A 27038-nucleotide genomic window follows, 5' to 3' on the forward strand; every position below is an offset into this window, starting at 1 on the left:
AACCTTCTGGTTCACGGCATTCCGATCTTCGTGTTACACGACCATGTCTGTGTCAGTTATCAATTCATCTGACTTCTCTCATCATTGATTTTGTTTACTTATTTAAGCAATTTTAGAGTTTTCTGTATAGTGGTCTGTTGTTGATTTGGCATATTATTCTGTTTTAATGTTACTCCTTAATCACTATGGAAAATAAAATAGTTTTGCTCGAGTGTAATTTTAAGAGTTTAGATTTACTTTGAAGTGCAAAGTATAGTAATAGAGGTTAAATCAGTCATTGACACAGACATGGTGGTGTAACAGAAAGATCGTAATGCTGTTAACTAAGAGATTGTGAATTAAAATCCTAGGTGAGGGCAATTACTGTATAAATGAACATGCACAAGGTAATCATGTATGTCAACGTGTGTCAAATATGTAAGTTGAAAACAGTGTATGTCAAAAACACAGTGTGTGTGTGTAACTAGTTCCACAGCCTTTGCTTGTGAAGATGCCCAAATAACTTAATTATTTTTATTTCAACTTTATTTAACCAGGTAAGCTAGTTGAGAACAAGTTCTCATTTACAACTGCAACCTGGCCAAGATAAAGCAAAGCAGTGCGACAGAAACAACAACACAGAGTTACACATGGAATTAACAAGCGTACAGTCAATAACACAATAGAAAAAAAGAAGGTCTATATACAGTGTGCTAAGTGGTATGAGGAGGTAAGGCAATAAATAGGCCATAGTAGCGAAGTAATTACAATTTAGCAGATTAACACTGGTGTGATAGATGAGAAAATGATGATGTGCAAGTAGGGATACTGGTGTGCAAAAGAGCAGAAAAGTAAATAAAAACAATATGGAGATGAGGTAGGTAGATTGGGTGGGCTATTTACAGATGGACTATGTACAGCTGCAGCGATCGGTTAACTGCTCAGATAGCTGATGTTTAAAGTTAGTGAGGGAAATGTAAGTCTCCAGCTTCAGCGATTTTTGCAATTCGTTCAAGTCACTGGCAGCAGAGAACTGGAAGGAAAGGCGGCCAAAAGACATGCTGGCTTTGTGGATGACCAGTGAGATATACCTGCTGGAGCGCGTGCTACGGGTGGGTGTTGTTATCGTGACCAGTGAGCTGAGGTAAGGCGGCGCTTTACCTAGCATAGACTTATAGATAACCTGGAGCCAGTGGGTCTGGCGACGAATATGTAGCGAGGGCCAGCCGAAAGAGCATACCCGCAGTGGTGGGTGGTATAAGGGGCTTTGGTAACAAAACGGATGGCACTGTGGTAGACTGCATCCAGTTTGCTGAGTAGAGTATTGGAAGCTATTTTTTAGATGGCATCGCCGAAGTAGAGGATTGGTAGGTTAGTCAGTTTTACTAGGGTAAGTTCGGTGGCTTGAGTGAAGGAGGCTTTGTTGCGAAATAGAATGCCGATTCTAGATTTGATTTTGGATTGGAGATGTTTAATATGAGTCTGGAAGGAGACTTTGGAGATGTTTGATATGAGTCTGGAAGGAGACTTTACAGCCTAGCCAGACACCTAGGTATTTGTAGTTGTCCGCATATTCTAAGTCAGAACAGAGGGAAGGAGTGTTGTATGGCATTGAAGCTCGTTTGGAGGTTAGTTAACACAGTGTCCAAAGAAGGGCCAGATGTATACAGAATGGTGTCGTCTGCGTAGAGGTGGATCAGGGAATCACCCGCAGCAAGAGCGACATTGTTGATATATACAGAGAAAAGAGTTGGCCCCAGAATTGGACCCTGTGGTACCCCCATAGAGACTGCCAGAGGTCCGGACAACAGGCCCTCCGATTTGACACACTGAACTCTATCAGAGAAGTAGTTGGTAAACCAGGCAAGGCAATCATTTGAGAAACCAAGGCTGTCGAGTCTGCCAATAAGAATGTGGTGATTGACAGAGTCGAAAGCCTTGGCCAGGTCGATGAATACGGCCGCACAGTAATGTCTCTTATCGATGGCGTTTATGATATCGTTTAGGACCTTGAGCGTGGCTGAGGTGCACCCATGACCAGCTCTGAATCCAGATTGCATAGCGAAGAAGGTACGGTGGGATTCGAAATGGTCGGTAATCTGTTTGTTAACTTGGCTTTCGAAGACGTTAGAAAGACAGGGTAGGATAGATATAGGTCTGTAGCAATTTGGGTCTAGAGTGTCACCCCCTTTGAAGAGGGGGATGACCGCGGCAGCTTTCCAATCTTTGTGAATCTCAGACGATACGAAAGAGAGGTTGAACAGGCTAGTAATAGGGGTTGCAACAATTTCTGAAGATAATCTTAGAAAGTGAGGTTCCAGATTGTCTAGCCCAGCTGATTTGTAGGGGTCCAGATTTTACAGCTATCTGGATTTGGGTGAAGGAGAAATTGTGGGGGCTTGGGCGGGTTGCTGTGGAGGGTGCCGGGCAGTTGAGCGGGTTAGGAGTAGCCAGGTGGAAAGCATGGCCAGCCGTAGAGAAATGCTTATTGAAATTCTCAATTATAGTGGATTTATCGGTAGTAACAGTGTTTCCTAGCCTCAGAGCAGTGGGCAGCTGGGAGGAGGTGCTCTTGTTCTCCATGGACTTTACAGTGTCCCAAAACTTTTTGAAGTTAGAGCTACAGGATGCAAATTTCTATTTGAAAAAGCTAGCCTTTGCTTTCCTGACTGACTGTGTGTATTGGTTCCTGACTTCCCTGAGAAGTTGCATATCGCAGGGACTATTCGATGCTATTGCAGTCCACCACAGGAAGTTTTTGTGCTGGTCCAAGGGCAGTCAGGTCTGGAGTGAACCAAGGGCTATATCTGTTCTTAGTTCTACATTTTTTGAAAGGGGCATGCTTATTTAAGATGGTGAGGAAATTACTTTTAAAGAACGACCAGTCATCCTCGACTGACGGAATGAGGGCCAGGTCGATTAGAAAGGCCTGCTCGCAGAAGTGTTTTAGGGAGCGTTTGACAGTGATGAGGGGTGGTCGTTTGACCGCGGACCCATAGCAGATGCAGGCAATGAGGCAGTGATCTCCGAGATCCTGATTGAAAACAGCAAAGGTGTATTTGGAGGGCAAGTTGGTCAGGATAATATCTATGACAGTGCCCATGTTTACGGATTTAGGGTTGTACTTGGTGGTTTCCTTGATAATTTGTGCGAGTTTAAGGGCATCTACCTTAGATTGTAGGACTGCTGGGGTGTTAAGCATATCCCAGTTTAGGTCACCTAACAGAACGAACTCTGAAGATAGATGGGTGGCAATCAATTCACATATGGTGTCCAGGGCACAGCTGGGAGCTGAGGGGGGTCTATAACAGGCGGCAACAGTGAGAGACTTATTTCTGGAGAGATTAATTTTTTTAATTAGAAGCTCGAACTGTTTGGGCATAGACCTGGAAAGTATGACAGAACTTTGCAAGCTATCTCTGCAGTAGATTGCAACTCCTCCCCCTTTGGCAGTTCTATCTTGACGGAAATTGTTGTAGTTGGGTATGGAAATCTCCGAATTTTTGGTGGCCTTCCTAAGCCAGGATTCAGACATGGCAAGGACATCAGGGTTGGCGGAGTGTGCTAAAACAGTGAGTAAAACAAAGGTAGGGAGGAGGCTTCTGATGTTAACATGCATGAAAACAAGGATTTTTTGATTATAGAAGTCAACAAATGAAAGTGCCTGGGGACACGCAGAGCCTGGGTTAACCTCCACATCACCCGAGGAACAGAGGAGGAGTAGGATGAGGGTATGACTAAAGGCTATCAAAACTGGTCATCTAGTGCGTTGGGGACAGAGAATTAAAGGAGCAGATTTCTGAGGTTGGTAGAATAGATTCAGGGCATAATATGCAGACAGGGGTATGGTGAGGTGCGGGTACAGTGGAGGTAAGCCCAGGCACTGAGTGATGATAAGAGAGGTTGCCTCTCTGGACACGCTGTTTATACTGGGTGAGGTCACCGCATGTGTGGGAGGTGGGACAAAGCAGGTATCAATCAATCAATCAATCAAGTTTATTTTATATAGCCCTTCGTACATCAGCTAATATCTCGAAGTGCTGTACAGAGACCCAGCCTAAAACCCCAAACAGCTAGAATGCAGGTGAAGAAGCACGGTGGCTAGGAAAAACTCCCTAGAAAGGCCAAAACCTAGGAAGAAACCTAGAGAGGAACCAGGCTATGAGGGGTGGCCAGTCCTCTTCTGGCTGTGCCGGGTGGAGATTATAACAGAACTATGCCAAGATGTTCAAAAATGTTCATAAGTGACAAGCATGGTCAAATAATAATGATGGATAATTGTTTGAGGCTTTCTGAGGCATGTAGAGTGGGACTAGGGGCACCGCAGTAAACTAAAACGATAACTATCCTAAACAACAGTATACAAGGCATATTGACATTTGAGAGAGACATAAAGCAAGGCAAGCAATCACAGGTGTTGATTGGGAGAGCTTGCTAAGACAACAACGAATAAGACAACAACAGCTAATCAGCCAAGACAACAACAACAGGTAAAATGGCGATGAATGTGCAAAGAGGGTCAGTTAACTACACACAGGGCCTGAGTTTGGGGCTAGGGCCGACAGATAAACAAAAGTAAACTAAGTGAAGTCCCGTGATAAATGAACAGTCCAGCAGGCATCAGCTATGTAGCCAAGTGATCATAGGGTCCAGTGTACAGCAATAGATGGAACAGGAAAGCCGTGGGGTAGTCGTTGCTACGCTAGCACGCGGGAGACACAGCGTTTAAAGTTAGCAGGCCAGGGTAAGTAGAAGCGTCTGCTCCGACGTCCGGCAAAGGCTGGTTGAGGGCACAGCGGATGGAATTGCGTCTGCCTACCAGTCGTGGTGGTACGGCGGGGCGCCGTGTTGACGAAGGGACCGGGCCAGATGGCGAAAGAGGTATTGTAGTTGTAGTAATTTTGTTTGCTAGCTGGGAGATGCCACTAGCTCAGGGTGACCTTCGGGGCTGGGTCACACGGTGGCAGCTAGCTAGCTGTGATGATCAGGAGTAATGGTCCAGGGTTTACGGCAGGAATCCGGTGTTGTAGTGGAGAAAAACAGTCCGAGACTGGCAGGTATTATCCATGCTAAAAAACGCCTGGTGCCTGTGCAGAGGGTAAAGGCCACTAGCAGTGGCTAACAATGACTAAATAGCTAGTAGCTAATTAGCTGGTTAGCTCCTGATGGCTAGCTTCTGATGGAGGTTTTGGCTATAAGGTCTAGAAATAATAGCGGATCCTTGTCACATTGAGTGAGGCGGGTTACCAGAAGTGACATTTAATTTAAAAATGGAAAAGAGATTGAAAAATAAATTGAAATATATTAAAAAAAGATAAAAATACAAAAAGTAAACGAGAGGATGACAAACCACGTCTGCACTGCTACTCCATCTTAGGGGAAAAAAATTAAGAATTCTAGTTGAATGAACATATGAGACAAGTTGAGCAAACACATAATATAAGTTGACTGACGCTTTTTCAAGTTAATGCTAAGTTTGGGTCAACTAAACATTTTAATTTCAGGTAGCAGTTTAATTGAACAGTTGAGAAACTAAAAAAGGCTGTGTAACCAATTACTTAATAATAATTAGTTGAAACTACATTTTTTTACTGTGTGTGTTTGTGTGTTATTAGCTGAAGTGACATCCAGTATCTCTGTCCCAGTAATGGGTGATCAGAGACAGAGAGGCATGCCTGTTCCCCCCTGGGTCCCATAACCCTATTGTTTCATGTCTTCTCTCCTCCCTTTTCTCTTGTCACACACACCACACACACACTCCTTCATCTCCTCCCTCTCTTCTGTGTGTAAGACCAGGTCGTCAACCCGTGTCTCCCCAAGGTCACAACCCCAGCCCCCTTTCCATATAATCGGGTCATTTAGCATCATAGCATCGACTTATTGCTTTGTCTAAGGGTCAAAAGTGAATTGAGCGAATGGACTTGTCACTCGTGATTTGTGTCCATGTTATTGCATCTCATCGTGCAACAGCTAGCCTACAGAAGCCTTTGCCCATTGACTAAACAGAGCAAATAATGTCACCTGACTGCTAGCAACCACCAAAAGTCAAGTACACTATAAATCATGCCGTTCGTGGTCACTATTATTGAATTCCAGTGGTGTAAACTGGGAAACCCACATATCTATCCATATCTATCCTCTGTGTTACAGTAGTTTCATGGCTGTGCTGAAATGGTGTTGAATGTATCCCAAGTGGCACTCTATTTCCTATATAGTGCACTACTTTTGACCCTATGGGCCCTGGTCAAAAGCAGTGCAATATAAAGAGAATAGGGTGCCATTTGAGATGCACACGTTGTCTGTCTTCTTCTCAAGGCTGTTGCTGTAAAATGAGCCAAAGTGGGGCATTGGGATTAAATGGCTTTATGCCGTCCCCTATGAGTACAGTATTAATTCAGGGAGCAAAGTAGCACAGCAGCAGAATGGACTCAAGTTACTCCTTCAATCTCAAGTGTCAGGTCATCACACGTGTTTAGTATGTCAGTGACTGAAGGAAGTGAGAGGTCTTGTACTGTATGCCTGAAGTGAATGTGTCCCAAATGGCATCCTATGTAGTGCACTACTTTTGTCCAGACCCCTGTTGGCCCTGGTCAAAAGTAGTGCACTACATAGGGGATAGGGGGCCATTTGGGATGTGTTTATGTGACTTCCGTTACAGCATTGTGACTCTGTAATTAACTGTTAATTTGTGTTCTTTATTTTCTATTTCAGGAGGCGGCCACTTTTGCCAAAGAGCAAGGTTTCGAGGAGGTGAGTTACCGCCGAATGCACACCACTAAACAGATCCTAAAGGTTTATTTTAGCTGATAATTTAGTTCTTTTTTGGACAGTGATTGATGTGCTATTATACTCTCCAGGCCTTGCAGCAGTTGCTATGGAAACCTGGTAGTCGTCATGGTTTCTTTGTTCAGCCATCTCTCTCTTTCTCTCTCTCTGTCTCTCTGTGTGTGTGTGTGTCTCTGTGTGTGTGTGTGTGTCTCTCTGTGTCTGTGTGTTATGACGCACTCCGCTAGGTCTGCATCCAACATCGCCTACAGATGTTATGTATTGAATTTTGAAAAGCCTCTTGGGAAGCTGAGAAGTTGGGCATGGTTTCAAGCCTTCCCTCTCTCTCTCTCTCTCTCTCTCTCTCTCTCTCTCTCTCTCTCTCTCTCTCTCTCGCTCTGCCTCTCTCTTTCTTGCACGCACACTGCCTCTCTTTTTCTCTCGCTCTGCTCCTCTACCTCCCTGTTCTCCCGCTCGCTCTATCTCTTTCTGAATCTCTCTCTCTGCCGCTCTCTCTCTCCATCTCTCATTTCAATTAAATTTGATAAATGCTTTATTGGCATGAATGGCTGGTTGCCACTGTTGCCAAAGCAATGTATATGAAGTATTACATAAATTAACAATATGCTTGAGGAACAACAGTATATGACAACAAAAACAAGAATACATTGAGAATAATACACACAAAGAGAAAACATCTAATTGGGGGATTTAATTTATACAGGGTCTTTCTAAATGCAAAATATGCTCTCTCTGTATCTCTGCCTCTTTCTCTGGCTGCCTCTCTCTCCCTCTCTCTTTGGGGGCTGACAGGTTGCCTGGTTAAAAAGCTTCTCTCATTAGTATCATTACTCCCAGGGATGATATGTCTCCCCTCTCCATGCTACAGTATAATATAGCACTAACACAAAATTGTACAGCGCGCACAGTATCCTTTTAATAACCAAATTACTGCCACCTGTGGTTTTAGATTATGTAAATTAAAATTACATAAAATATGTTTTAAGTGGGGCTGCGCATTAAATGACGAATACATGTTTAGCTTTGCCTGCCTCTTTGCTGCCTTTTCAGAAAATCCTATATCCAGCTTTGCTTTTTAAATATCAATTAAAAAAGACAAACATGTGAAATCTACTTTAGATGTTTTTAAGTGTTTTTTCTCTTTTAAAGGTAGAGCTCTCCCTTGAATATAGTTCTTCTATGTATGAATAATTTTCATCCAGAATCACTTACGGTGTGATCAACGTGACTGGAATGGGAATGGATTCCTGATGGCCCTGACAGCTTCCACAGGGGAGGGAGGGAGGGAGGGAAAAAGCTCACATCACAGAAAGTAAATATAAAGGGCAAAGCGTCAACTATTCCAGTACTAACCAATTCTCTGACATTTTCTGTGTCAACTTGATTTGCCAGAACACTGCAAAATTGCATCTGATGAATATGATTTTTCAGAGAACAACACTAGTATGGTACTTACAGTATTTCTAGATGGTTTCACGGTTAAATTATTTTTTTCTGCTTAGATTTATCTTGTTGTTATGTCACGTTTGTAAAAATGTGGTTTGTGCAGCTAGGTGCTCCAAAAATATGTTAATTCACAAGATTGGCAAAGGGAAGGAAAAGGAGGATGTGCATTGACATTTCTGCTTCCTGCTTTTTGTTTTTATAATAACCATACTAAATAATCTGCTCGTCTGAAATATACATTGTAGCCATGCCAATTACTATTTAATATTTATTCATTAAAAGACTAGGTCATGTTTCTCTCTCTTCAAAAAGCCATCAGCACACCTGAAAACACACTTAGCAGTCGTTCTGATTGTCATCTGTTTCCTTTAAATGGCCAGAGATGAGATGAGGTATCTGTAGACCAGCAATAATGAAATCTTTCCTAGGCACTTTCCGTTGCATCCCGATTAGCACCCTATTTGCTATAAAGTGCACTACTGGTCAAAAGCAGTGCACTACATGGGGATTAGGGTGCTCTTTAGGATGCAACACTGCCTCACAAACAACCTCTCTGTATTGAGGAAGATACATTTTTCAGCGGCTTTGATACAGACGCAGGAATGTAACATCCTGATAAAGCTGTCATATAATGTGGTTTTAAAAAAAACTACTTCAGAGAAATGTGCCTCAGATCATCATAACCCACTAAAGTGCAGATGCTGTTGATTTGGATCCGATAAATTACTGCACAATTAATCATTCACACGTTTGCATTTGTCAGCAGTACAATAATCCAAATTGACGATGCAAAATGTCTCCTTAACATTTTCTAAATGCACTCATGTTGAATTGAATATGATCTGTTTTCCATATTGTGTTGTTGCCATAGGAAGTTGTTGCCAGGTAAGTCGGCTACACAAACAGGTGTAGTAACATATTGTGTTCATTGTGTGTGTGTTTTGCATTCCTCAACTACCATAATAGTTACCCTACCACCCCCAACCCCTATAATAGACCCCTAAACCCCTGTTTTCCTAAACAGACTTAAACTCTTTTTGTAAACCTCTCATAAACCTTAAAGGGTTACACACCCGGGCCGTGTGTTACTCCCGTGGAGATTTTTGCATTTGGTGTCTGGAGTCATTGGAGTGGCTGGCTTGTGGTTCGGTTGAGTTAGTCACAGTGACAAATTGCTTCTTTGCTGTTGCCTGTTAACAGCCTCTGTATTAACCTCTCCATTAGCACTTACTTGGAGTGTTACTCCCATTTTTCCTCTGCCCAATGTCTCGGCGAACCTCTTTAGACTGATTAACGGAGCTTTGGGAAGCATTTAGAGGTGCTAAAGCTCATCGGCTGGAGTGAGGAAGGGAGGCAGTATAGCTGGCTGGTGGTATTGGATAAGAGCCGTATCACTCTGATTACTTCCTGCTTGGCTTTATTTGGTTGCTCTAAACGTTCCTCATTGTAGGAAAACACTATACTGCTAGAATTGCATGAGAAGAGACTTATTGTTGTATAAATTCTACTAATAATATGATAATAAAATACTTAACAATTATAATGTAATGTAATATGGTCATTTAGTAGACGTTTTGAAATCCAAGGTGACTTACAGAACTGTCAACATTGAGAGTAGATGTGGCCATGTGAGAATCAAACCCACAATCCACCATTCTCTAAAGCCCAACCCACTGAGCCACTGGAACCCAATGATAAAACAGCAGCGTCGTTCATGGTCCACCCTACTGTGAGCTACTGATAGAGACATTCCACCTGCTCATAGTACATCATGATAAGTTAATAGTAAAGCAGCCATGACAGGGGTGGGTTTTTATCATTGTGATGATCAAAGGGAGGCTCACTGGAGAGTTGTGTTAGTCTCCAGGCCCCAAGATATCCAGTCTGTGCACATGCTGTCAAGAGATGTGCTGCATCCCAAATGGCATCCTATTCCCCATAGGGCTCTGGTCAAAAGTAGTGTACTATGTAGGGAATAGAGTGTCATTTGGATGCAGACAGGGCCTGCTTCAGGAGGAGAATAATATATGACTACATGTATAACACCACCTAGCCATGTCCCCTTTATTCATTCCCGTAGCTTTGTCTAACAACAGCAAATCTTCAGCCACACTATAGGCTATCCTATATCCTAGTTTCATCGTCCCATATAGAATTGTTGATTACTGCATCTGATAATGGATGCAGTTCAGCCCTATATACTTAGTTTTTTCACATTTCTACATGACAAAACAATGAGCGTTTTTAACCCAGTAATATTGATCTCTTTATCTCTTTTAATTATCACTTGATCCCCTCAGCCCAGCCGAGATAGGTAACACTGACCTCTCTCAATCACTTTTGTGAACCCTCATTGACTGAAATGGCCCCTTAGCAGGCAATAAATCAAATAAAATTTGTCACATGCCTCGTAAACAACAGGAAACAAAACATAATCACTACAAGATGGTGCCGATAGAGATGGCAGCTTTGCTTCTATTCCTTAGGAAACTGTGCAGTATTTTGTTTTTTATGTATTATTTATTACATTGTTAGCCCAGAAAACATTGTGTTATTACATACAACCGGAAAGAACTATTGGGCATCAGAGAGACGTCAACTTACCAGCACAACCAGCACTACGACCAGGAATACGACTTCCCAAAGCGGATCCTTTTTCTGCACCTCCCAGGGCATTTGAACTGATTCCAGAGAGCAAAACAACACCGCCAGAGGAGAGGGTGCTGGAGCGGTCTTCTAGTAAGGCTTCGGATGCGCGCATACCACCCACCGCTCCCGAGTATATTACTCGCTAATGTCCAGTCCCTAGTTAACAAAGTCGACGAAATCTGGGCAAGAGTTGCTTTCCAAAGAGATATCCGGGATTGTAACATACAATGTTTCACCGAAACATGGCTAGCTGGGGACATGCTGTCGGAGTCTATACAGCCAAAGGGTTTTTCTGTGCATCACGCCGACTGGAATAAACATCTCTCCGGTAGGAAGAAGAGGGGGGAGTATGTTTCATGATTAACGACTCATGGTGTAATTGTATCAACATACAGGAACTCAAGTCCTTTTGTTCAGCTGACCTAGAATTTCTCACAAATACCGACCGTATTATCTCCCAAGAGAACTCTCCTCGGTTATCGTCACAGCCGTGCATATCCCCCTGCAAGCGGATACGAAGACGGCCATCAAGGAACTTCACTGTACTTTCAAACTGGAAACCATATATCCTGAGGCATTTATTTTAGCTGGCGATTTTAACAAAGCTAATTTGAGTACAAGGCTACCTAAATTCTATCAGAATATCGATTGCTGTACACGAGCGAGTAACACGCTCCACCATTTCTACTCTAACTTCCGCAGTGCATACAAGGCCTTCCCCGCCCTCCTTTTGGCAAATCTGACCATGACTCCATCTTGTTGCTCCCCTGCTATAGTCTGGTTCATCCTTGGGAGCAATTTACAAACGCCTGAAGGTACCACGGTCATCTGTACAAACAATGGTGCGCAAGTATAAACACCATGGGACCACGCAGACATCATACCGCTCAGGAAGGAGACGCGTTCTGTCTCCTAGAGATGAACGTACTTTGGTGCGAAAAGTGCAAATCAATCCCAGAACAACAGCAAAGGACCTTGTGAAGATGATGGAGGAAACAGGCACAAAAGTGTCTATATCCACAGTAAAACGAGTCCTATATCGACATAACCTGAAAAGCTGCTCACATGGAAGAAGCCACTGCTCCAAAACCACAATAAAAAAGCCAGACTACGGTTTGCAACTGCACATGGGGACAAAGATCGTACTTTTTGGAGAAATGTCCTCTGGTCTGATGAAACAAAAATATATTATGACCATCGTTATGTTTGGAGGAAAAAGGGGGAGGTTTGCAAGTCGAAGAACACCATCCCAACCATGAAGCACGGGGGTGGCAGCATCATGTTTTGGGGGTGCTTTGCTGCAGGATGTACTTCACAAAATAGATGGCATCATGAAGCAGGAAAATGATGTGGATATATTGAAGCAACATCTCAAGACATCAGTCAGGAAGTTAAATCTTGGTTGCAAATGGGTCTTCCAAATGGACAATGACCCCAAGCATAGTTCCAAAGTTGTGGCAAAATGGCTTAAGGACAACAAAGTCAAGGTATTGGAGTGGCCATCACAAAGCCCTGACCTCAATCCTATAGAAATTGTGTGTGTTAATTTTGTCAGTTACAGCAGCTCTGTCAGGAGGAATGGGCCAAAATTCACCCAACTTATTGTGGGAAGCTTTTGGGAGGCTACCCGAAACGTTTTACCCAAGGTAAACAATTTAAAGGCAACGCTACCAAATACTAATTGAGTGTATGTGAACTTCTGCCCCACTGGGATTGTGATGGTGATGAAAGAAATAAAAGCTGAAATAAATAATTCTCTCTACTATTATTCTGAAATTTTACATTCTTAAAATAAGGTGGTGATCCTAACTGACCTAAAACAGAGAATTCTTACTTGGATTAAATGTTAGGAATTGAGAAAAACTGAGTTTAAATGTATTTGGCTAAGGTGTATGTAACCTTCCGACTTCAAATGTGTGACAGGGTCTACAGACAATCACGGATTACAAAAAGAAAAACAGCCCCTTCGCGGACATCGGCGTCTTGCTTCCAGAGAAATTAAACAACTTCTTTGCGCACTTTGAGGACAATACAGATCCACCGACGCGGCCCGCTGCCAATGACTGTGGGCTCTCCTCAGTTGCTGACCTGGGTAAAGCATTTAAACGTGCTAACCCTTGCAGGGCTGCTGGCCCAGACGACATCCCTAGTCCTCAGAGCAAGCACAGACCAGCTGGCTGGTGTGTTTACGGACATATTCAATCAATCCCTATCCCAGTCTGATGTCCCCACATGCTTCAAGATGGCCACCATTGTTCCTGTTCCCAATAAAGCTAAGGTAACTGAACTAAAAATGACTATCGCCCCGTAGCATTCACTTCTGTCATCATGAAGTGCTTTGAGAGACTAGTCAAGGATCATATCACCTCCACCCTACCTGTCACCCTAGACTCACTTCAATTTGCTTACCACCCCAATAGGTCCACAGACGATGCAATCAAAATACATCACACTGCACTGTAAGAATGCTGTTCATTGACTACAGTTCAGCATTCAACACCATAGTACCCTCCAAGCTCATCATTAAGTTTGAGACCCTGGGTCTCGACCCTGCTCTCTGCACCTGGGTCCTGGACTTCCTGACGGGCCGCCCCCAAGTGGTGAAGGTAGGAAACATCTCCACTCCGCTGATCCTCAACACTGGGGCCCCACAAGGGTGCGTTCTCAGCCCCCTCCTGTTCTCCCTGTTCGCCCACGACTGCATGGCCATGCACGCCTCCAACTCAATCATCAAGTTTGCAGACGACACAACAGCTTAATTACCAACAACAACGATACAGCCAATAAGTAGGAGGTGAGGGCCCTCAGAGTGTGGTGTCAGGAAAATAACCTCTCACTCAATGTCAGAAAAACAAAAGAGATGATCGTGGACTTCAGGAAACAGCAAAGGGAGCACCCCCCTATCCACATTGATGGGACAGCAGTGGAGAAGGTGGAAAGTTTTCAGTTCCTCTGTGTTCATATCACCGACAAACTGAAATGGTCCACGCACACAGAGTGGTGAAGAAAGGCGCAACAGTGCCTCTTCAACCTCAGGAGGCTGAAAAAATGTGGCTTGTTACTGAAAACACTCACAAACTTGTACAGGTGCACAATTGAGAGCATCCTGTCGGGCTGTATCGCCGCATGATACAGCAATTGCACCGCCCACAACCCCAAGGCTCTCCAGAGGGTGGTGCGGTCTGCACAGCGCATCACCGGGGGCAAACTACCTGCCCTCCAGGACATTTACAACATCCGATGTCACAGGAAGGAAAAAAGATCATCAAGGACAATAACAACCCGAGTCACTGCCTGTTCACCCCACTTCCATCCAGAAGGCGAGGTCAGTACAGGTGCATCAAAGCTGGGACAGAGAGATTGAAAAACAGCTTCTTTCTAAAAGCCATCAGGTTGTTAAACAGCCACCACTAGCACAGAGAGGTGGCTGCCTACCTACAGACTTGATATCATTGGCCACTTTAATAAATGGAACACTAGTCACTTTAATAATGCCACTTTAAGAATGTTTACATATCTCGCATTACTCATCTCAGATGTATATAATGTATACTGTATCCTTCACTATCTCTTCTTTACTATCTATTGCATCTTAGCCATTCTGTCACTGCTCATCCATATTTTTTATACTTAGATATTCTTATCCCATTCCTTTACTAGATTGTGTGTATTAAGGTTTTGTTGTGGAATTTGTTAGATATTAGGATTTGTTGTGGAATTGTTAGATATTACCTGTTTGATACTGCTGCACTGTCTGATCTAGAAGCATAAGCATTTCGCTACACTCGCAATAACATCTGCTTACCATGTATATGTGGCCAATACAATTTGATTTGAGTAGACAGTGAAATGCTCGCTTACAGGCCCTTCCCAACAATGCAGAGAAAAAGAGAAATAATAGAAAAATAACACAAGGAATAAACACTCAGTGAGTACCATTAACTTAGCTGTATACACAGGGTAGCAGTACCGAGTCAATGTGCAGGGGTACGAGGTAATTTAGGTAGATGTACAGTACCAGTCAAAAGTTTGGACACACCTACTCATTTCAGGCTTTTTCTTTATTTTACTATTTTCTACATTGTAGAATAATAGTGAAGACATCAAAACTCTGAAATAACACATATGGAATCATGTAATAACCAAAAAAGTGTTAACCTTTTCACACGTACCAACAAACGGGTGTGATCATTCTACAGTGGTCCCTACAACTTATGCTCAAACCGGTGTGATTACAGTGTCCAGTTTCGATTGACAACATTCAGCATTTGAGCTGGCCATACTGTTTTTACAGAAACATTTTGCACAAACACAGTCCTTACAAAGTTATGTCCAGAGTGTGACCAGTTTATTTTTGGATGCAATGTTCAGACATTCACATAAGTAGCTACAGCATAACACAAACATCCAAACCGGAAAAATGTAGGCTACATTTGTCCTAGCACTAACTGAGGAAAGATTGACATAACAAGAGGTCTCATATTTTTATAACTCTCGAGTGACAGAAACTACAATATGAATTAGCTAATAGCAATTACTAATTATAATTAATCACATCACGGGTGAGCTCACAATTGATCGAAGTAATTGAGTAAAACACTTAATAGAAATCGAAAGTAATCGATGGGTAGTTTGTGCCCGCCGCCATGTTTTTTTTCTTCTTCACATCAACCAAGATAATAAGAGGAGACAAGATGAGTTTGGTCTGTTTATACTATGCATATTGAAGGGGGTGTGTCGTCTATGATCATTCACTGTCCTTCATTCACTCCCGGAAGTTTACCTGAAAGATGAGTGAACCATTTCTTCACCTCATTATAACATCTTTGGTCTGACAGAATGCATTGTATAATGTCACCCAGAATGCATTGTATAATGTCAACAAACATGGTGCCACACATAGCTGGCAAATAGCTTAGCTCATTATAATCAGTACAACATTCAACAAGTTATTTTACACACATCATAGGTGTCCATTACATTATATGCAATAATCGGAATGCATTATTTGTAACCAGAACTTGAAAACGTGAATAAAACTGTAAATACATTATGTTACATACATACATATGTGCCTACAGTAGAAACGACAACACGATATACAGAAAAAAAGGAACTTACTTTTATAGGAACGCACACATGTCTAAAGTTATTATTTGTAAGGAAAACAACAAGGAAGGCAACGAGAGCGCCAGCCAGAAAATGTTCCAATTCCTGCAAGACTGCGCAAATACTTGGTCTGCGCAAACATTGGTGAAGTGCTTGCGCTCTTCTCGAAGAGAGAAGTTGTACGGCTCAGTAAAGCCTCAAACATAAATTGTATGCAACGTTGAAATGGGCTACTTCTATGTGAATTAATGAGGAGAAAGAACACACCTCAATTTAAACTGTTGTTAGAAAATACAACTTGTTAGAAAATTATTTTAAATTCACAAGTTGAAACATAGCCTAAATATAATTAGCAGGCAGCGAGCATAAAACAACTCACGTATGAAAAGGTTAAACAAATCAAAATATATTTTAAATTTGAGATTCTTTAAAGTAGCCCCCCTTTGCCTTGATGACAGCTTTGTACACTCTTGGCATTCTCTCAAGCAGAGGTCAGTTTCATCATAGCGCTTGATGGTTTTTGCAACTGACCTTCATGTCTAAAATGTATTTTTATTTATTTAACTGAGAAAGACAGTTTAGAACACATTCTTATTTACAATGACGGCCTACCCCGGCCAAACCCTAACCTGGACGACCCAGGGCCAATTGTGCACCGCCCTATGGGACTCCCAATCACAGCCAGTTGGAATCAAACCAGGATCTGTAGTGACGCCTCTCGCACTGAGATGCAGTGCCTTAGACCGCTGCGCCACTCGGGAGCCCTAATGTTGTACTGTCGTTTCTCTTTGCTTATGGCAACTGTTCTTGCCATAATATGGACTTGGTCTTTTACCAAATAGGGCTATCTTCTGTATAACACCCCTACCTTGTCACAACACAAGTGATTGGCTCAAACGCATTAAGAAGGAAAGAAATTCCACAAATTAACTTTTAACAAGGCACACCTGTTAATTGAAATGCATTCCAGGTGACTGCCTCATGAAGCTGGTTGAGAGAATGCCAAGAGTGTGTAAAGCTGTCATCAAGGCAAAGGGTGGCTCCTTTGAAGAATCTCAAATATAAAATATGTTTTGATTTGTTTAACACTTTTTTGGTTACTACATGATTCCATATGTGTTTTTACAATAGTGATAATGAAGAAAAACCCCTTAATGAGTAGGTGTGTCCAAATTTTGACTGGTACTGTACATATTACCTCAATTACCTTGACTAACCTGTACTCCCGCACATTGACTCGGTACCGGTACCCCCTGTATATTGCCTCGTTACTGTTATTTTATTGTTGCTCTTTTATTTTTTTACTTTAGTTTATTTAGTAAATATTTATTAACTGCATTGTTGGTTAAGGGCTTGTAAGTAAGCATTTCACGATAAGGTTTACACCTGTTGTACTCGACGCATGTGACAAATACAGTTTGATTTGAAAATGGCACAGTTGGTCAGGAGCCCGTAAAACGTATTCTATTCCCTGCAGCGCCATTATGGACACCACAGTAAGGCCGTGTGGTGTGTTCATTTGGTTAATGTAGCAGGTTCTTGCTATTTCAACCCAATCATATAATTTCTCCACAGACGGATGACATTGCAGAGATTGCCAGGAGGGCCCAGAGCCTGCCGAAGGTCAACAAGAAGAGACAGCGAGTGGTGGTCTTCACTCAGGGCAAGGACGATACTGTGGCCACTATCGGTAGGCAAACAGCTTTTCCTAAAATAAATCTAGGTACTTAAAGCCAACAGGTATAATGCGTTATTATGCAGTTATAACACATTGTAAAACTTGTCATGAGCATGTATGACCCCTTTATAATGCCTAATCAGTTATAATCATCTCATAATGATCCTAACTAATTCTTCTTCTTTTTTCGCGCTCCATTCTCTCCATTATTGTAGAGAACTTATAGCCTCGTATGACCATCGTGATCTTGTGTGCTTGAATGGTCCATGTAAGGCATCTCACACAATTTCAGAGTATTGCCTTAAATACATATTGATAGATGACTGCTGTTCACTGAAACAATGCCAAGGGAGTCACTTCAGGGCAACAATATTTACTTTTATGTTTAGCTTGACAATGAATATTGAACGTTACATTTTCTGAGAATAGGATTGGATGTCCCAAATGGCACCATATTCCTGATATAGTGCACTACTTTTGAGCAGGCTCTAGTCAAAAGTAGTGCACTATATAAGGAATATGGTGCCATTTGGGACTCATTCTTTGTGATAAGCTCTTCTGACAATCATAGTTTAAGAGCGGTTGAAGGAGAGCATGGAACAGGCATTGATTTGGAAAGTAGAATTTTATTTTGTGTATTTGGGCAGATTCCAGAACAGTCCTTAGTAGGGCTGAGAATTGCCAGGGACCTCACGATACAATGTGATCACGATACTTGGGTGCCAATACTATATGTATTGCGTTTCTACACTCGGTGGACAGTTTATTAGGTACACCAATAATCAGGGTGTACACATACACCCTGTTCATGAAAATGGTTCACACCAACAGACAGTGTGTCATGTGGCTGTGGCTTGTTACATAAAGCAGGCATTTGGTGACATTCAGTTACTGTTCAATTGAACGTTAGAATGGGCTAAACAAGTGACCTAAGCGACTTTGAGCGTGGTATTATCGTCGGTGCCAGGTGCGGCGGTTCTAGTGTCTCAGAAATGTCCGGCCTCCTGGGATTTTCACGCACGACAGTGTCTAGGGTTTACCAAAAATGGTGCGACAAATGAAAAACATCCAGTCAGCGGCAGTCCTGTGGGTGAAAACAGCTTGTAGATGAGAGGTCGAAGGAGAATGGCAAGAATCATGCAAGCGAACATCAGGGCCACAAACAGGCCCTATCCGACAAGTGCTAGCTAACATTAAGTACCTGGCAAAAACATTTAAACAAAATTAATACTTGCAGTCATAGAATCTATATAATATCGTAAAAAATAATATTGCGATACTCTACTTAGTGTTTTAAAAGTGTTAACTCTTTCTTTTTCACACCTCTTTCCTTTTTTTCGCCATTAGGCTACAGTAGAATAAAACTGCTATCCTGGCATATTTGCTAGCTGTGTTAGGGAACATTAAAAGGATGGTGTCCCCTCCCGAGTGGCGCAGCGGTCTAAGACACTGCATTGCAGTGGCGTCAATATAGGCGTCAATAGAGTCTGGTGTTCGATCCCAGGCTGTGTCACAGTTGGCTGTGACCATAAGTCCCATAGAGTGGTGCACAATTGGCCCAGCGTTGTCCAAGTTAGGGGAGGGTTTGGCTGAGGGGCTTTCCTTGGCTCATGGTGCTCTAGCGACTCATTGTGGGGGCCGGACGCCTGCAAGCTGACTACAGTTGTCAGTTGAACGGTGTTTCCTCCGACACATTGGTGTGGCTGGCTTCCGGGTTAAGCGAGCATGTGTTAAGAAGCAGCGAGGCTTGGTGGGTCATGTTTTGGAGGACCCTTCGCCTCTCCTGAGCCCGTTTGGGAGTTGCTGCGATGAGAAAAAATCGCTATTGGATCACAATTGGATATCAAGAAATTGGGGAGAAGGGGGGTAAAAAAATATTTTTTTACGGTGATTGCATCGTATCAGAGCAGGGCTTGGGGTTGCAATCCTGCCAGGGGTAAAGCTATGTGGAGAGAGATGATGGTTTCTGATTACAGCTGGGAGCCTTTGCCTTTGTTGGGAGCCACGGGGTGTCTTTCCTCGTTGCCCTTGCAGTTCAGACTACTGAGACGACGTGCACAGGAGACATACAGTACCAGTCAAACATTTGGACACACCTACTTAATTCAAGGGTTTTTCTTTCTTTTTAGTAGTGACGACATCAAAACTATGAAATAACATATATGGAATCATGTAGTAACCAAAAAATTGTTAAACAAATCAAAATATGTTTTTTATTTTAGATTCTTCAAAGTAGTCACCCTTTGCCTTGTTGACAGCTTTGCACACTCTTGGCATTCTCTCAACCAGCTTCACCTGGAATACTTTCTAACAGTCTTGAAGGAGTTCCCACATATGTTGAGCATTTATTGGCTGCTTTTCCTTCACTCTGCGGCCCAACTCAGCCCAACCCATCTCAATTGGGTTGAAGTCGGGTGATTGTGGAAACCAGTTCATCTGATGCATCACTCTCCTTCTTGGTCAAATAGCCCTTACACAGCCTGGAGGTGTGTTGGGTCATTGTCCTATTGAAAAACAAATGCTAGTCCCACTTAGGGTTGCACATTTTGGGGACTATTCAGAGGTGGAATTTTTCAGTGGGAAATATATGGGAATTAACGGGACTATATGGGAATTAACTGAAATATATGCAAATTAATATTAAAACCATTTAAATTTAGATGTTTTTTTGCATTGGATATATTTACCATATCATATGGAGAAAGAAACATAAACCTTTTACCTTTTATTTTTAATTTAACCTTTATTTAACTAGGCAAGTCAGTTAAGAACAAATTCTTATTTACAATGACGGCCTACCAAAAGGCAAACGGCCTCCTGCGGGGACGGGGGCCTGGGATAAAAAAAAACTATGTAAAAAAGACAATATAAATATAGGACAAAACACACATCACGACAAGAGAGACAACATAACACTATAAAAAGAGAGACCTAAGACAACAACATAGCAAGGCAGCAACACATGACAACACAGCATGGTAGCAACACAACATAACAACAACATGGTAGCAACACAACATGGTAGCAGCACAAAACATGGTACAAACATTATTGGGCACAGACAACAGCACAAAGGGCAAGAAGGTAGAGACAACAATACATCACACAAAGCAGCCACAACAGTCAATAAGAGTGTCCATGATTGAGTCTTTGACTGAAGAGATAAAACTGTCCAGTTTCACTGTTTGTTGCAGTTCGTTCCAGTCGCTAGAGACACCAATACTCCTAAGCCGGCCCACAAGAATGGAATGGTCTACTGTATCAAAAGCTTTGGCCAAGTTTTGGCCAAAATAAAAATAGCAGCACAATTTTACTTAGAATCAAGGGCAATGGTGACATTATTGAGGACCTTTAAGGTTGCAGTGACACATCCATAACCTGAGCGGAACCAGATTGCATACCAGAGAGAATACTATGGACATCAAGAAAGCCAGTCAGTTGATTATTGACAAGTTTTTCCAACACTTTTGATAAACAGGGCAAAATAGAAATAGGCCTATAACAGGTAGCTTGATCTCCCCCTTTAAATAAAGGACGAACCGTGGCTGCCTTCTAAGCAATGGGAACCTCCCCAGAAAGGAGACACAGGTTAAAAAGGTTGGAGATAGGCTTGGCGAGGATAGGGGCAGCAACCTTAAAGAAGAAAGGGTCTAAACCATCTGATCATGTTTAAGGAGCTCCTTTAGCACCTCGTACTCAGTGACTGCCTGCAGGGAGAAACTTTGTAGCGGGGCAGGCGAAAAAGAGGGAGAAGCATCGGGATAGTCGCATTGGAATGGGTGGGAGATGAGGAAATGTTGGACGGGCAAGGAGGCATGGCTGAGTCAAATAGGAATCCTGACTTAATGAAGTGGTGATTAAAGAGCTCAGCGATGTGCTTCTTGTCAGTAACAACCACATCATCAACATTAAGGGGCATGGGCAGCTGTGAGGAGGAGGGTTTATTCTCCAGGTCTGTAACCGTTTTCCAGAACTTCTTGGGGTTAGACCCACAGAGAGCGAACTGCTCCTTTAAGTAACTAACTTTGGCCTTCCCGATAGCCTGAGTGCACTTCTTTCTCATTTGCCTGAACGATAGCCTGTCAGCCTGAGTATGCATATGCCGAGCCTTTCGCCAAATGCAATTATTCTGTCTTCGACAGAAGGCATCAAGCTGATTCTATACCATTTTACAGAGACCAGTTCATGAAGAAAGGCTTGCTCATTACATTCTTTTAGCAAACGTCTATGGCAAATCAGGACAGGTCATGTCACTGAGCAGCCATTACGAACACAGGCTGTAAAACAGTGATCACTAAGGTCATTACAGAAAATGCCAAACTGATACCTATCAGGATTATTTGTGAGGATAACATCGAGGAGAGTAGCCTTTTCTGGGTGTTTGGAGTCATACCTTGTGGGATTGGTAATAATCTGAGAAGGATTTAGGGAGTCCCATTGCTTTAGGACTTGTTCAGGTGGTTTAAGCATGTCCCAGTTTAGGTCACCTAGCAGGACAAATTCAGACTTAGTGTAAGGGGCCAGGAGAGAGCTTAAGGCAGGTAGGGTACAGGCCGGTGCTAATGGAGGAGGATAGCACCCATCAACAGTCAACAAAGAGTTTTTTGAAAGTTTAATACTTACAACCAGCAAATACAATTGTTTGGGGACAGACTTGGTGGAGACAACCGAGCACTGAAGGTGATCCTTGGTAAAGATTGCCACTCCCCCACCTTTGGAAAATCTGTCTTGTCGAATAAAGTTATAACCAGAAAGGTTAACATCAGTATTCAAAACACTCTTCCTTAACCACGTCTTAGTAATGACCAACACATCTGGATTGGAGCTGTGAACCCACACTTTCAATTGATCCATTTTAGGTAATAAGCTTCTAGTGTTAACATGCAGAAAACCCAGGCTTTACGAGAGCAGAAATCAGTGAAGCAGATATCAGAGCACAAGTCAGAATTGGGGCTAGCAACTGTAGATTGGCCAGGGTGTACATGCACATTTCCAGATATCATCAGCAGTAATACAACCAAGGCACGGCATAGGACTCTGCAGTACTGATTTATGACATCTGAATGTGCATCAGATGGCAACAAGATCATATTGTACAGCAATTCCATCAGGTAACATGAATACAAAGCCGGCGAGAGGTGGTTAGAATGGGATGGGAGGCCAAATGTCTGTGTAACTAATAGATTGTCAGAGTCCCGAGTGTGGGAACAAACATAGTCTGTCCCACGGTTGGGTAAAGAAAGTGCGTAGTCAACAAAGCATGCAGGAGTCATGAGGCAAATAGCAAAATAGCAAAATGCACAATATCTTTTTGTATATATAACGACTTGGGGCTAGCCATTGTAAGTTCAGAGTCACTTGCCCCTACAGTGCTTGAATGCTGGAGGCGAGCGAAAGCTCAGGAGTGAGGGGTGAGTGTGGTGTGGGTACCTGTACCAGACAGGGGGAGACAGGCCAGGGCAGACGGTGAACAGATTGCCAGGTGGAATCCAAGCAGCAGGTAACGGGAGTAGGTGTCACACCCATGTGGGAGAAGCTTTTATTTCTGGAGGCAGATTTCTTGTAGAAAATGGAAGTGAATGGTCTTTGAACAGCAGGAGGGGGCTTCAGAGGATGCTTCAAAGACTCCTGCCACTTGTTGGGCCCAAAGGCCTCGACACCTTTTACATCACACATTCGTGCTAATTGAAATTGTATTTGGCCTGTCCTTGCAAGCCTGGGAGCCTTAACTCAGCATTCAGTCCCCACAAAATAAAATATATCATTGTAATGTACTTTATTTTTATTTATTATTTTTTTCTTCTTGGCTTTCAAAATAGCATCAGACCAAACACTACTCACTCAGTTCCAGGTTGGACGGTGTACTCAGGTCTCTGCTGTTTGATTGCTAGAGCACCCTTGGTATAGCTTGGAAAAAGAAAACCTTTGAAGCAATAATCAGACCAGTTGCGATATGAGGCGGCTGATGTTGGTGGGATTTGGAGTATGGTGGAGGCAACAGGGGAAAGAGCCTCAGATTCACAAAGTCCCTTCCACCAGGTGGCTGATGAGATATGTTGGCACGACTTCCATATTGCATCTCCATCCCAAAGCTCTTGCTTGGAAGTGTACTTCGCCAGACTGCCAAGACACGGTAGTGTTGACACCATAGGCCTTGTTGATCTCTGCACCAGACAGGATGCTCTTGCCAGCATACTTGGGGTTCAACATGTGCACTGCGGCATGTATGGGCTTCAGGCAGAAGTCATCACACTTTTTGGAACTTTTCGGAACTTCAGTTTCCTCTGCTTGGAGCCACAGTGAAGTGGGCAGGGCAGTACGGATTTCTTCTTTTACATCTGCAAGCAGAGTCTGAACATCAGACAGGATGGCATTGTCTCCCTCATTTCGTGCAATGGCTACTGCTATAGGTTTCAGGAGTTTCAGGCTTCTTACCACTCTCTCCCAAAATACATCATCCAGGAGGATCCTCTTGATGGGGCTATCCATATCGGCAGACTGATATGGCCATTTCTCGGAGAGACTCCTTCCCCTCCAGGAGACTGTCAAACATGATGACAACACCAGCTTTAATGTGGTGCTCTATTTCTTCTGACCTTGCTTGGTGAGGTAGATTACTGCTATAACTTGATGACCCTTCACATACCTAACCATTTCCTTGGCTCTCTTGTAGAGTGTATCCATTGTTTTCAGTGCCATGATGTCCTTGAGGAGCAGATTCAATGCATGAACAGCACAGCCAATGGGTGTGATGTGAGGGTAGGACTCCTCCACTTTAGACCAAGTATAGACTGTTCTCTCTAATACCGCATGGCAAGCGGTACCGGAGTGCCAAGTCTAGTACAAAAAGGCTTCTCAACAGTTTTTACCCCCAATCCATAAGACTCCTGAACAGGTAATCAAATGGCTACCCGGACTATTTGCAGTGTGTGCCCCCCCCACCCCCCCCCCAACCCCTCTTTTACGCTGCTGCTACTCTCTGTTTATCATATATGCATAGTCACTTTAACCATATCTACATGTACATACTACCTCAATCAGCCCGACTAACCAGTGTCTGTATGTAGCCTCGCTACTTTAATAGACTCGCTACTATATATAGCCTCGCTACTGTTATTTTTCACTGTCTTTTTACTGTTGTTTTTATTTCTTTACTTACCTATTGTTCACCTAACACCTTTTTTGCACTATTGGTTAGAGCCTCTAAGTAAGCGTTTCACTGTAAGGTCTACAGCTGTTGTATTCGGCGCACGTGACAAATAAACTTTGGTTTGATTTGATTTGATAGTGCCCATGGCTTTTTCCTGTAAAGATGCGATTTTTTTAAATTTAATGAACCCATTAAATTCCATGTACAGATAAATAGTTAAGCAGTTAGATTAAACAACTCATTTGTAAGATAAATGTTTTCAAATGAAACATGTATGGAAACAGGTGAATTAACACTTCTTAGCAGGCTCAAGCAAGCTAAATTCAACATGTTTGCAAAAACTAACTAGCAGAAATTGTTAACAAGTTAGAAATGATTTAAACATACTTTGCTGGAGGCTACTATTTACTAGTTAACAAAAAATCATGTACGTCATATAAAATATATTCACCTCACCCAGTATTGTAATCAAAACTTACCAGAAAGCATGTAGTCTTTGGCTCAGACAGTGTAGTAATGTGGGCTCAATAGCATCTCATTAGTGTGCAAGATCTTGAGAATCAGCTGTACATGCACTGTGCATGCAGAGCGTTGCAATTCCATTGAATTGGGGATAGTTTAACCAAAATATGCCACAAGACCTAGAATTGTGTAACCCACAAAAAAGGTTCACTGTTATAAGCTAACTTTTTTGATGAATTTAAGCAAAATTCACAAAATTCCAGGTCTTAACTTCCCATGGAAAATGTCCAGGAAAATTCCGGAAATTTAGCGGGAAGTTTGCAACCCTTTGCAACCCTAGTCCCACTAAGCGCAAACCAGATGGGATGGCGTATCGCTGCAGAATTCTGTGGTAGGTATGCTGGTTAAGTGTGCCTTGAATTCTAAATAAATCACTGACAGATTTCCACCGGTCTAATGTCCATTGCTCGTGTGTTCTTTACTAGTGGTTTCTTTGCAGCAATTCAACCATGAAGGCCTGATTCACATGGTCTCCTCTGAACAGTTGATGTTGAGATGTGTCTGTTACTTGAACTCTGTGAAGCATTTATTTGGGCTGTAATTTCTGAGTCTGGTAACTCTAATGAACTTATCCTCTGCAGCAGAGGTAACTCTGTTTCTTCCTTTCCCATGGCGGTCCTCATGAGAGCCAGTTTCATCATAGCGCTTGATGGTTTTTGCGACTGCACTTGAAGAAACTTTCAAAGTTCTTGAAAAGGTTCCGCATTGACTGACCTTCACCTCTTAGAGTAATGATGGACTGTCATTTATTTAGCTGTGCTTGCCATAATATGGACTTGGTCTTTTACCGAATAGGGCTATCTTCTGTACACCACCTCTACCTTGTCACAACACAACTGATTGGTTCAAACGCATTAAGAAGGAAAGACATTCCACAAAATAATTTTTAACAAGGCACACCTGTTAATTGAAATGCATTCCAGGTGACCACCTCATGAAGCTAGTTGAGAAAATGTCAAGAGTGTGTAAAGCTGTCATCAAGGCAAAGGGTGGCTCCTTTGAATAATCTCAAATATAAAATATATTTTGATTTATTTAACACTTCTTTGGTTACTACATGATTCCATATGTGTTATTTCATAGTGTTGATGCCTTTAATATTATTCCAAAATGTTGAAAAAAATGTAAATATAGAAAAACCCTTGAATGAGTAGGTGTGTCCAAACTTTTGACTGGTACTGTGTATATATATATATACACACTCAACTACACACACACAGAAACACACACAAAGTTCACGTGGAGGTGGGGAAAAGAAGGCCTCAGGTGAAGACTGGAACATATAGTATCACTTATCACAGGGGACTGCAGGCAAGAGAAACACAGGTAGAGTACCACTACTACTCTAGACACAGGATATCATTGGAATGCTACAGACTGCTCTTAAATATAGAGGATTAAACAAATACCCCCTCCCCCATCTGTCGGCAAGCTGAATTAATCATAGAGTTAATATTAGGCTAATATTTCTTATTTGGAAATTGACAACATTATTATTAAATCAAATGTCATAAGGGGTATTGTTAAGCAATGTTACAATGTAAATGTATGCACATCACTCTCTTACTTCAGACTAATGGCATTGTACTGTATCGGGCTAATAAGGGAATTTGGGGATTTGTCATTGTTCAGAAGAAGTCAAGTGTTATTGGAAGTAGCTCCCCTGTTTTTCTTTTCATGAACATTTGAATAGTATCTTCTTCAGTAGTGGAATCCTCT

The 27038-nt window shown here is 42.4% G+C and overlaps 1 protein-coding gene across 2 annotated transcripts in view; it reads left to right on the forward strand.

Annotated features, from left to right (window-relative positions):
- Positions 1 to 27038, forward strand: part of LOC129861164 (adenosine kinase-like) — a 256964-nt gene that overhangs the window by 216087 nt on the left and 13839 nt on the right. For both annotated transcript variants that reach the window (XM_055932348.1, XM_055932343.1), the window contains exons 8-9: positions 6691 to 6729; positions 17545 to 17659. In XM_055932348.1, coding sequence (XP_055788323.1) covers positions 6691 to 6729; positions 17545 to 17659 — 154 coding nt within the window. The remainder of the gene's footprint in view (positions 1 to 6690; positions 6730 to 17544; positions 17660 to 27038) is intronic.

This window comes from Salvelinus fontinalis, chromosome 1 (assembly GCF_029448725.1).
Source record: "Salvelinus fontinalis isolate EN_2023a chromosome 1, ASM2944872v1, whole genome shotgun sequence".
Taxonomy (NCBI): Eukaryota; Metazoa; Chordata; class Actinopteri; order Salmoniformes; family Salmonidae; genus Salvelinus; species Salvelinus fontinalis.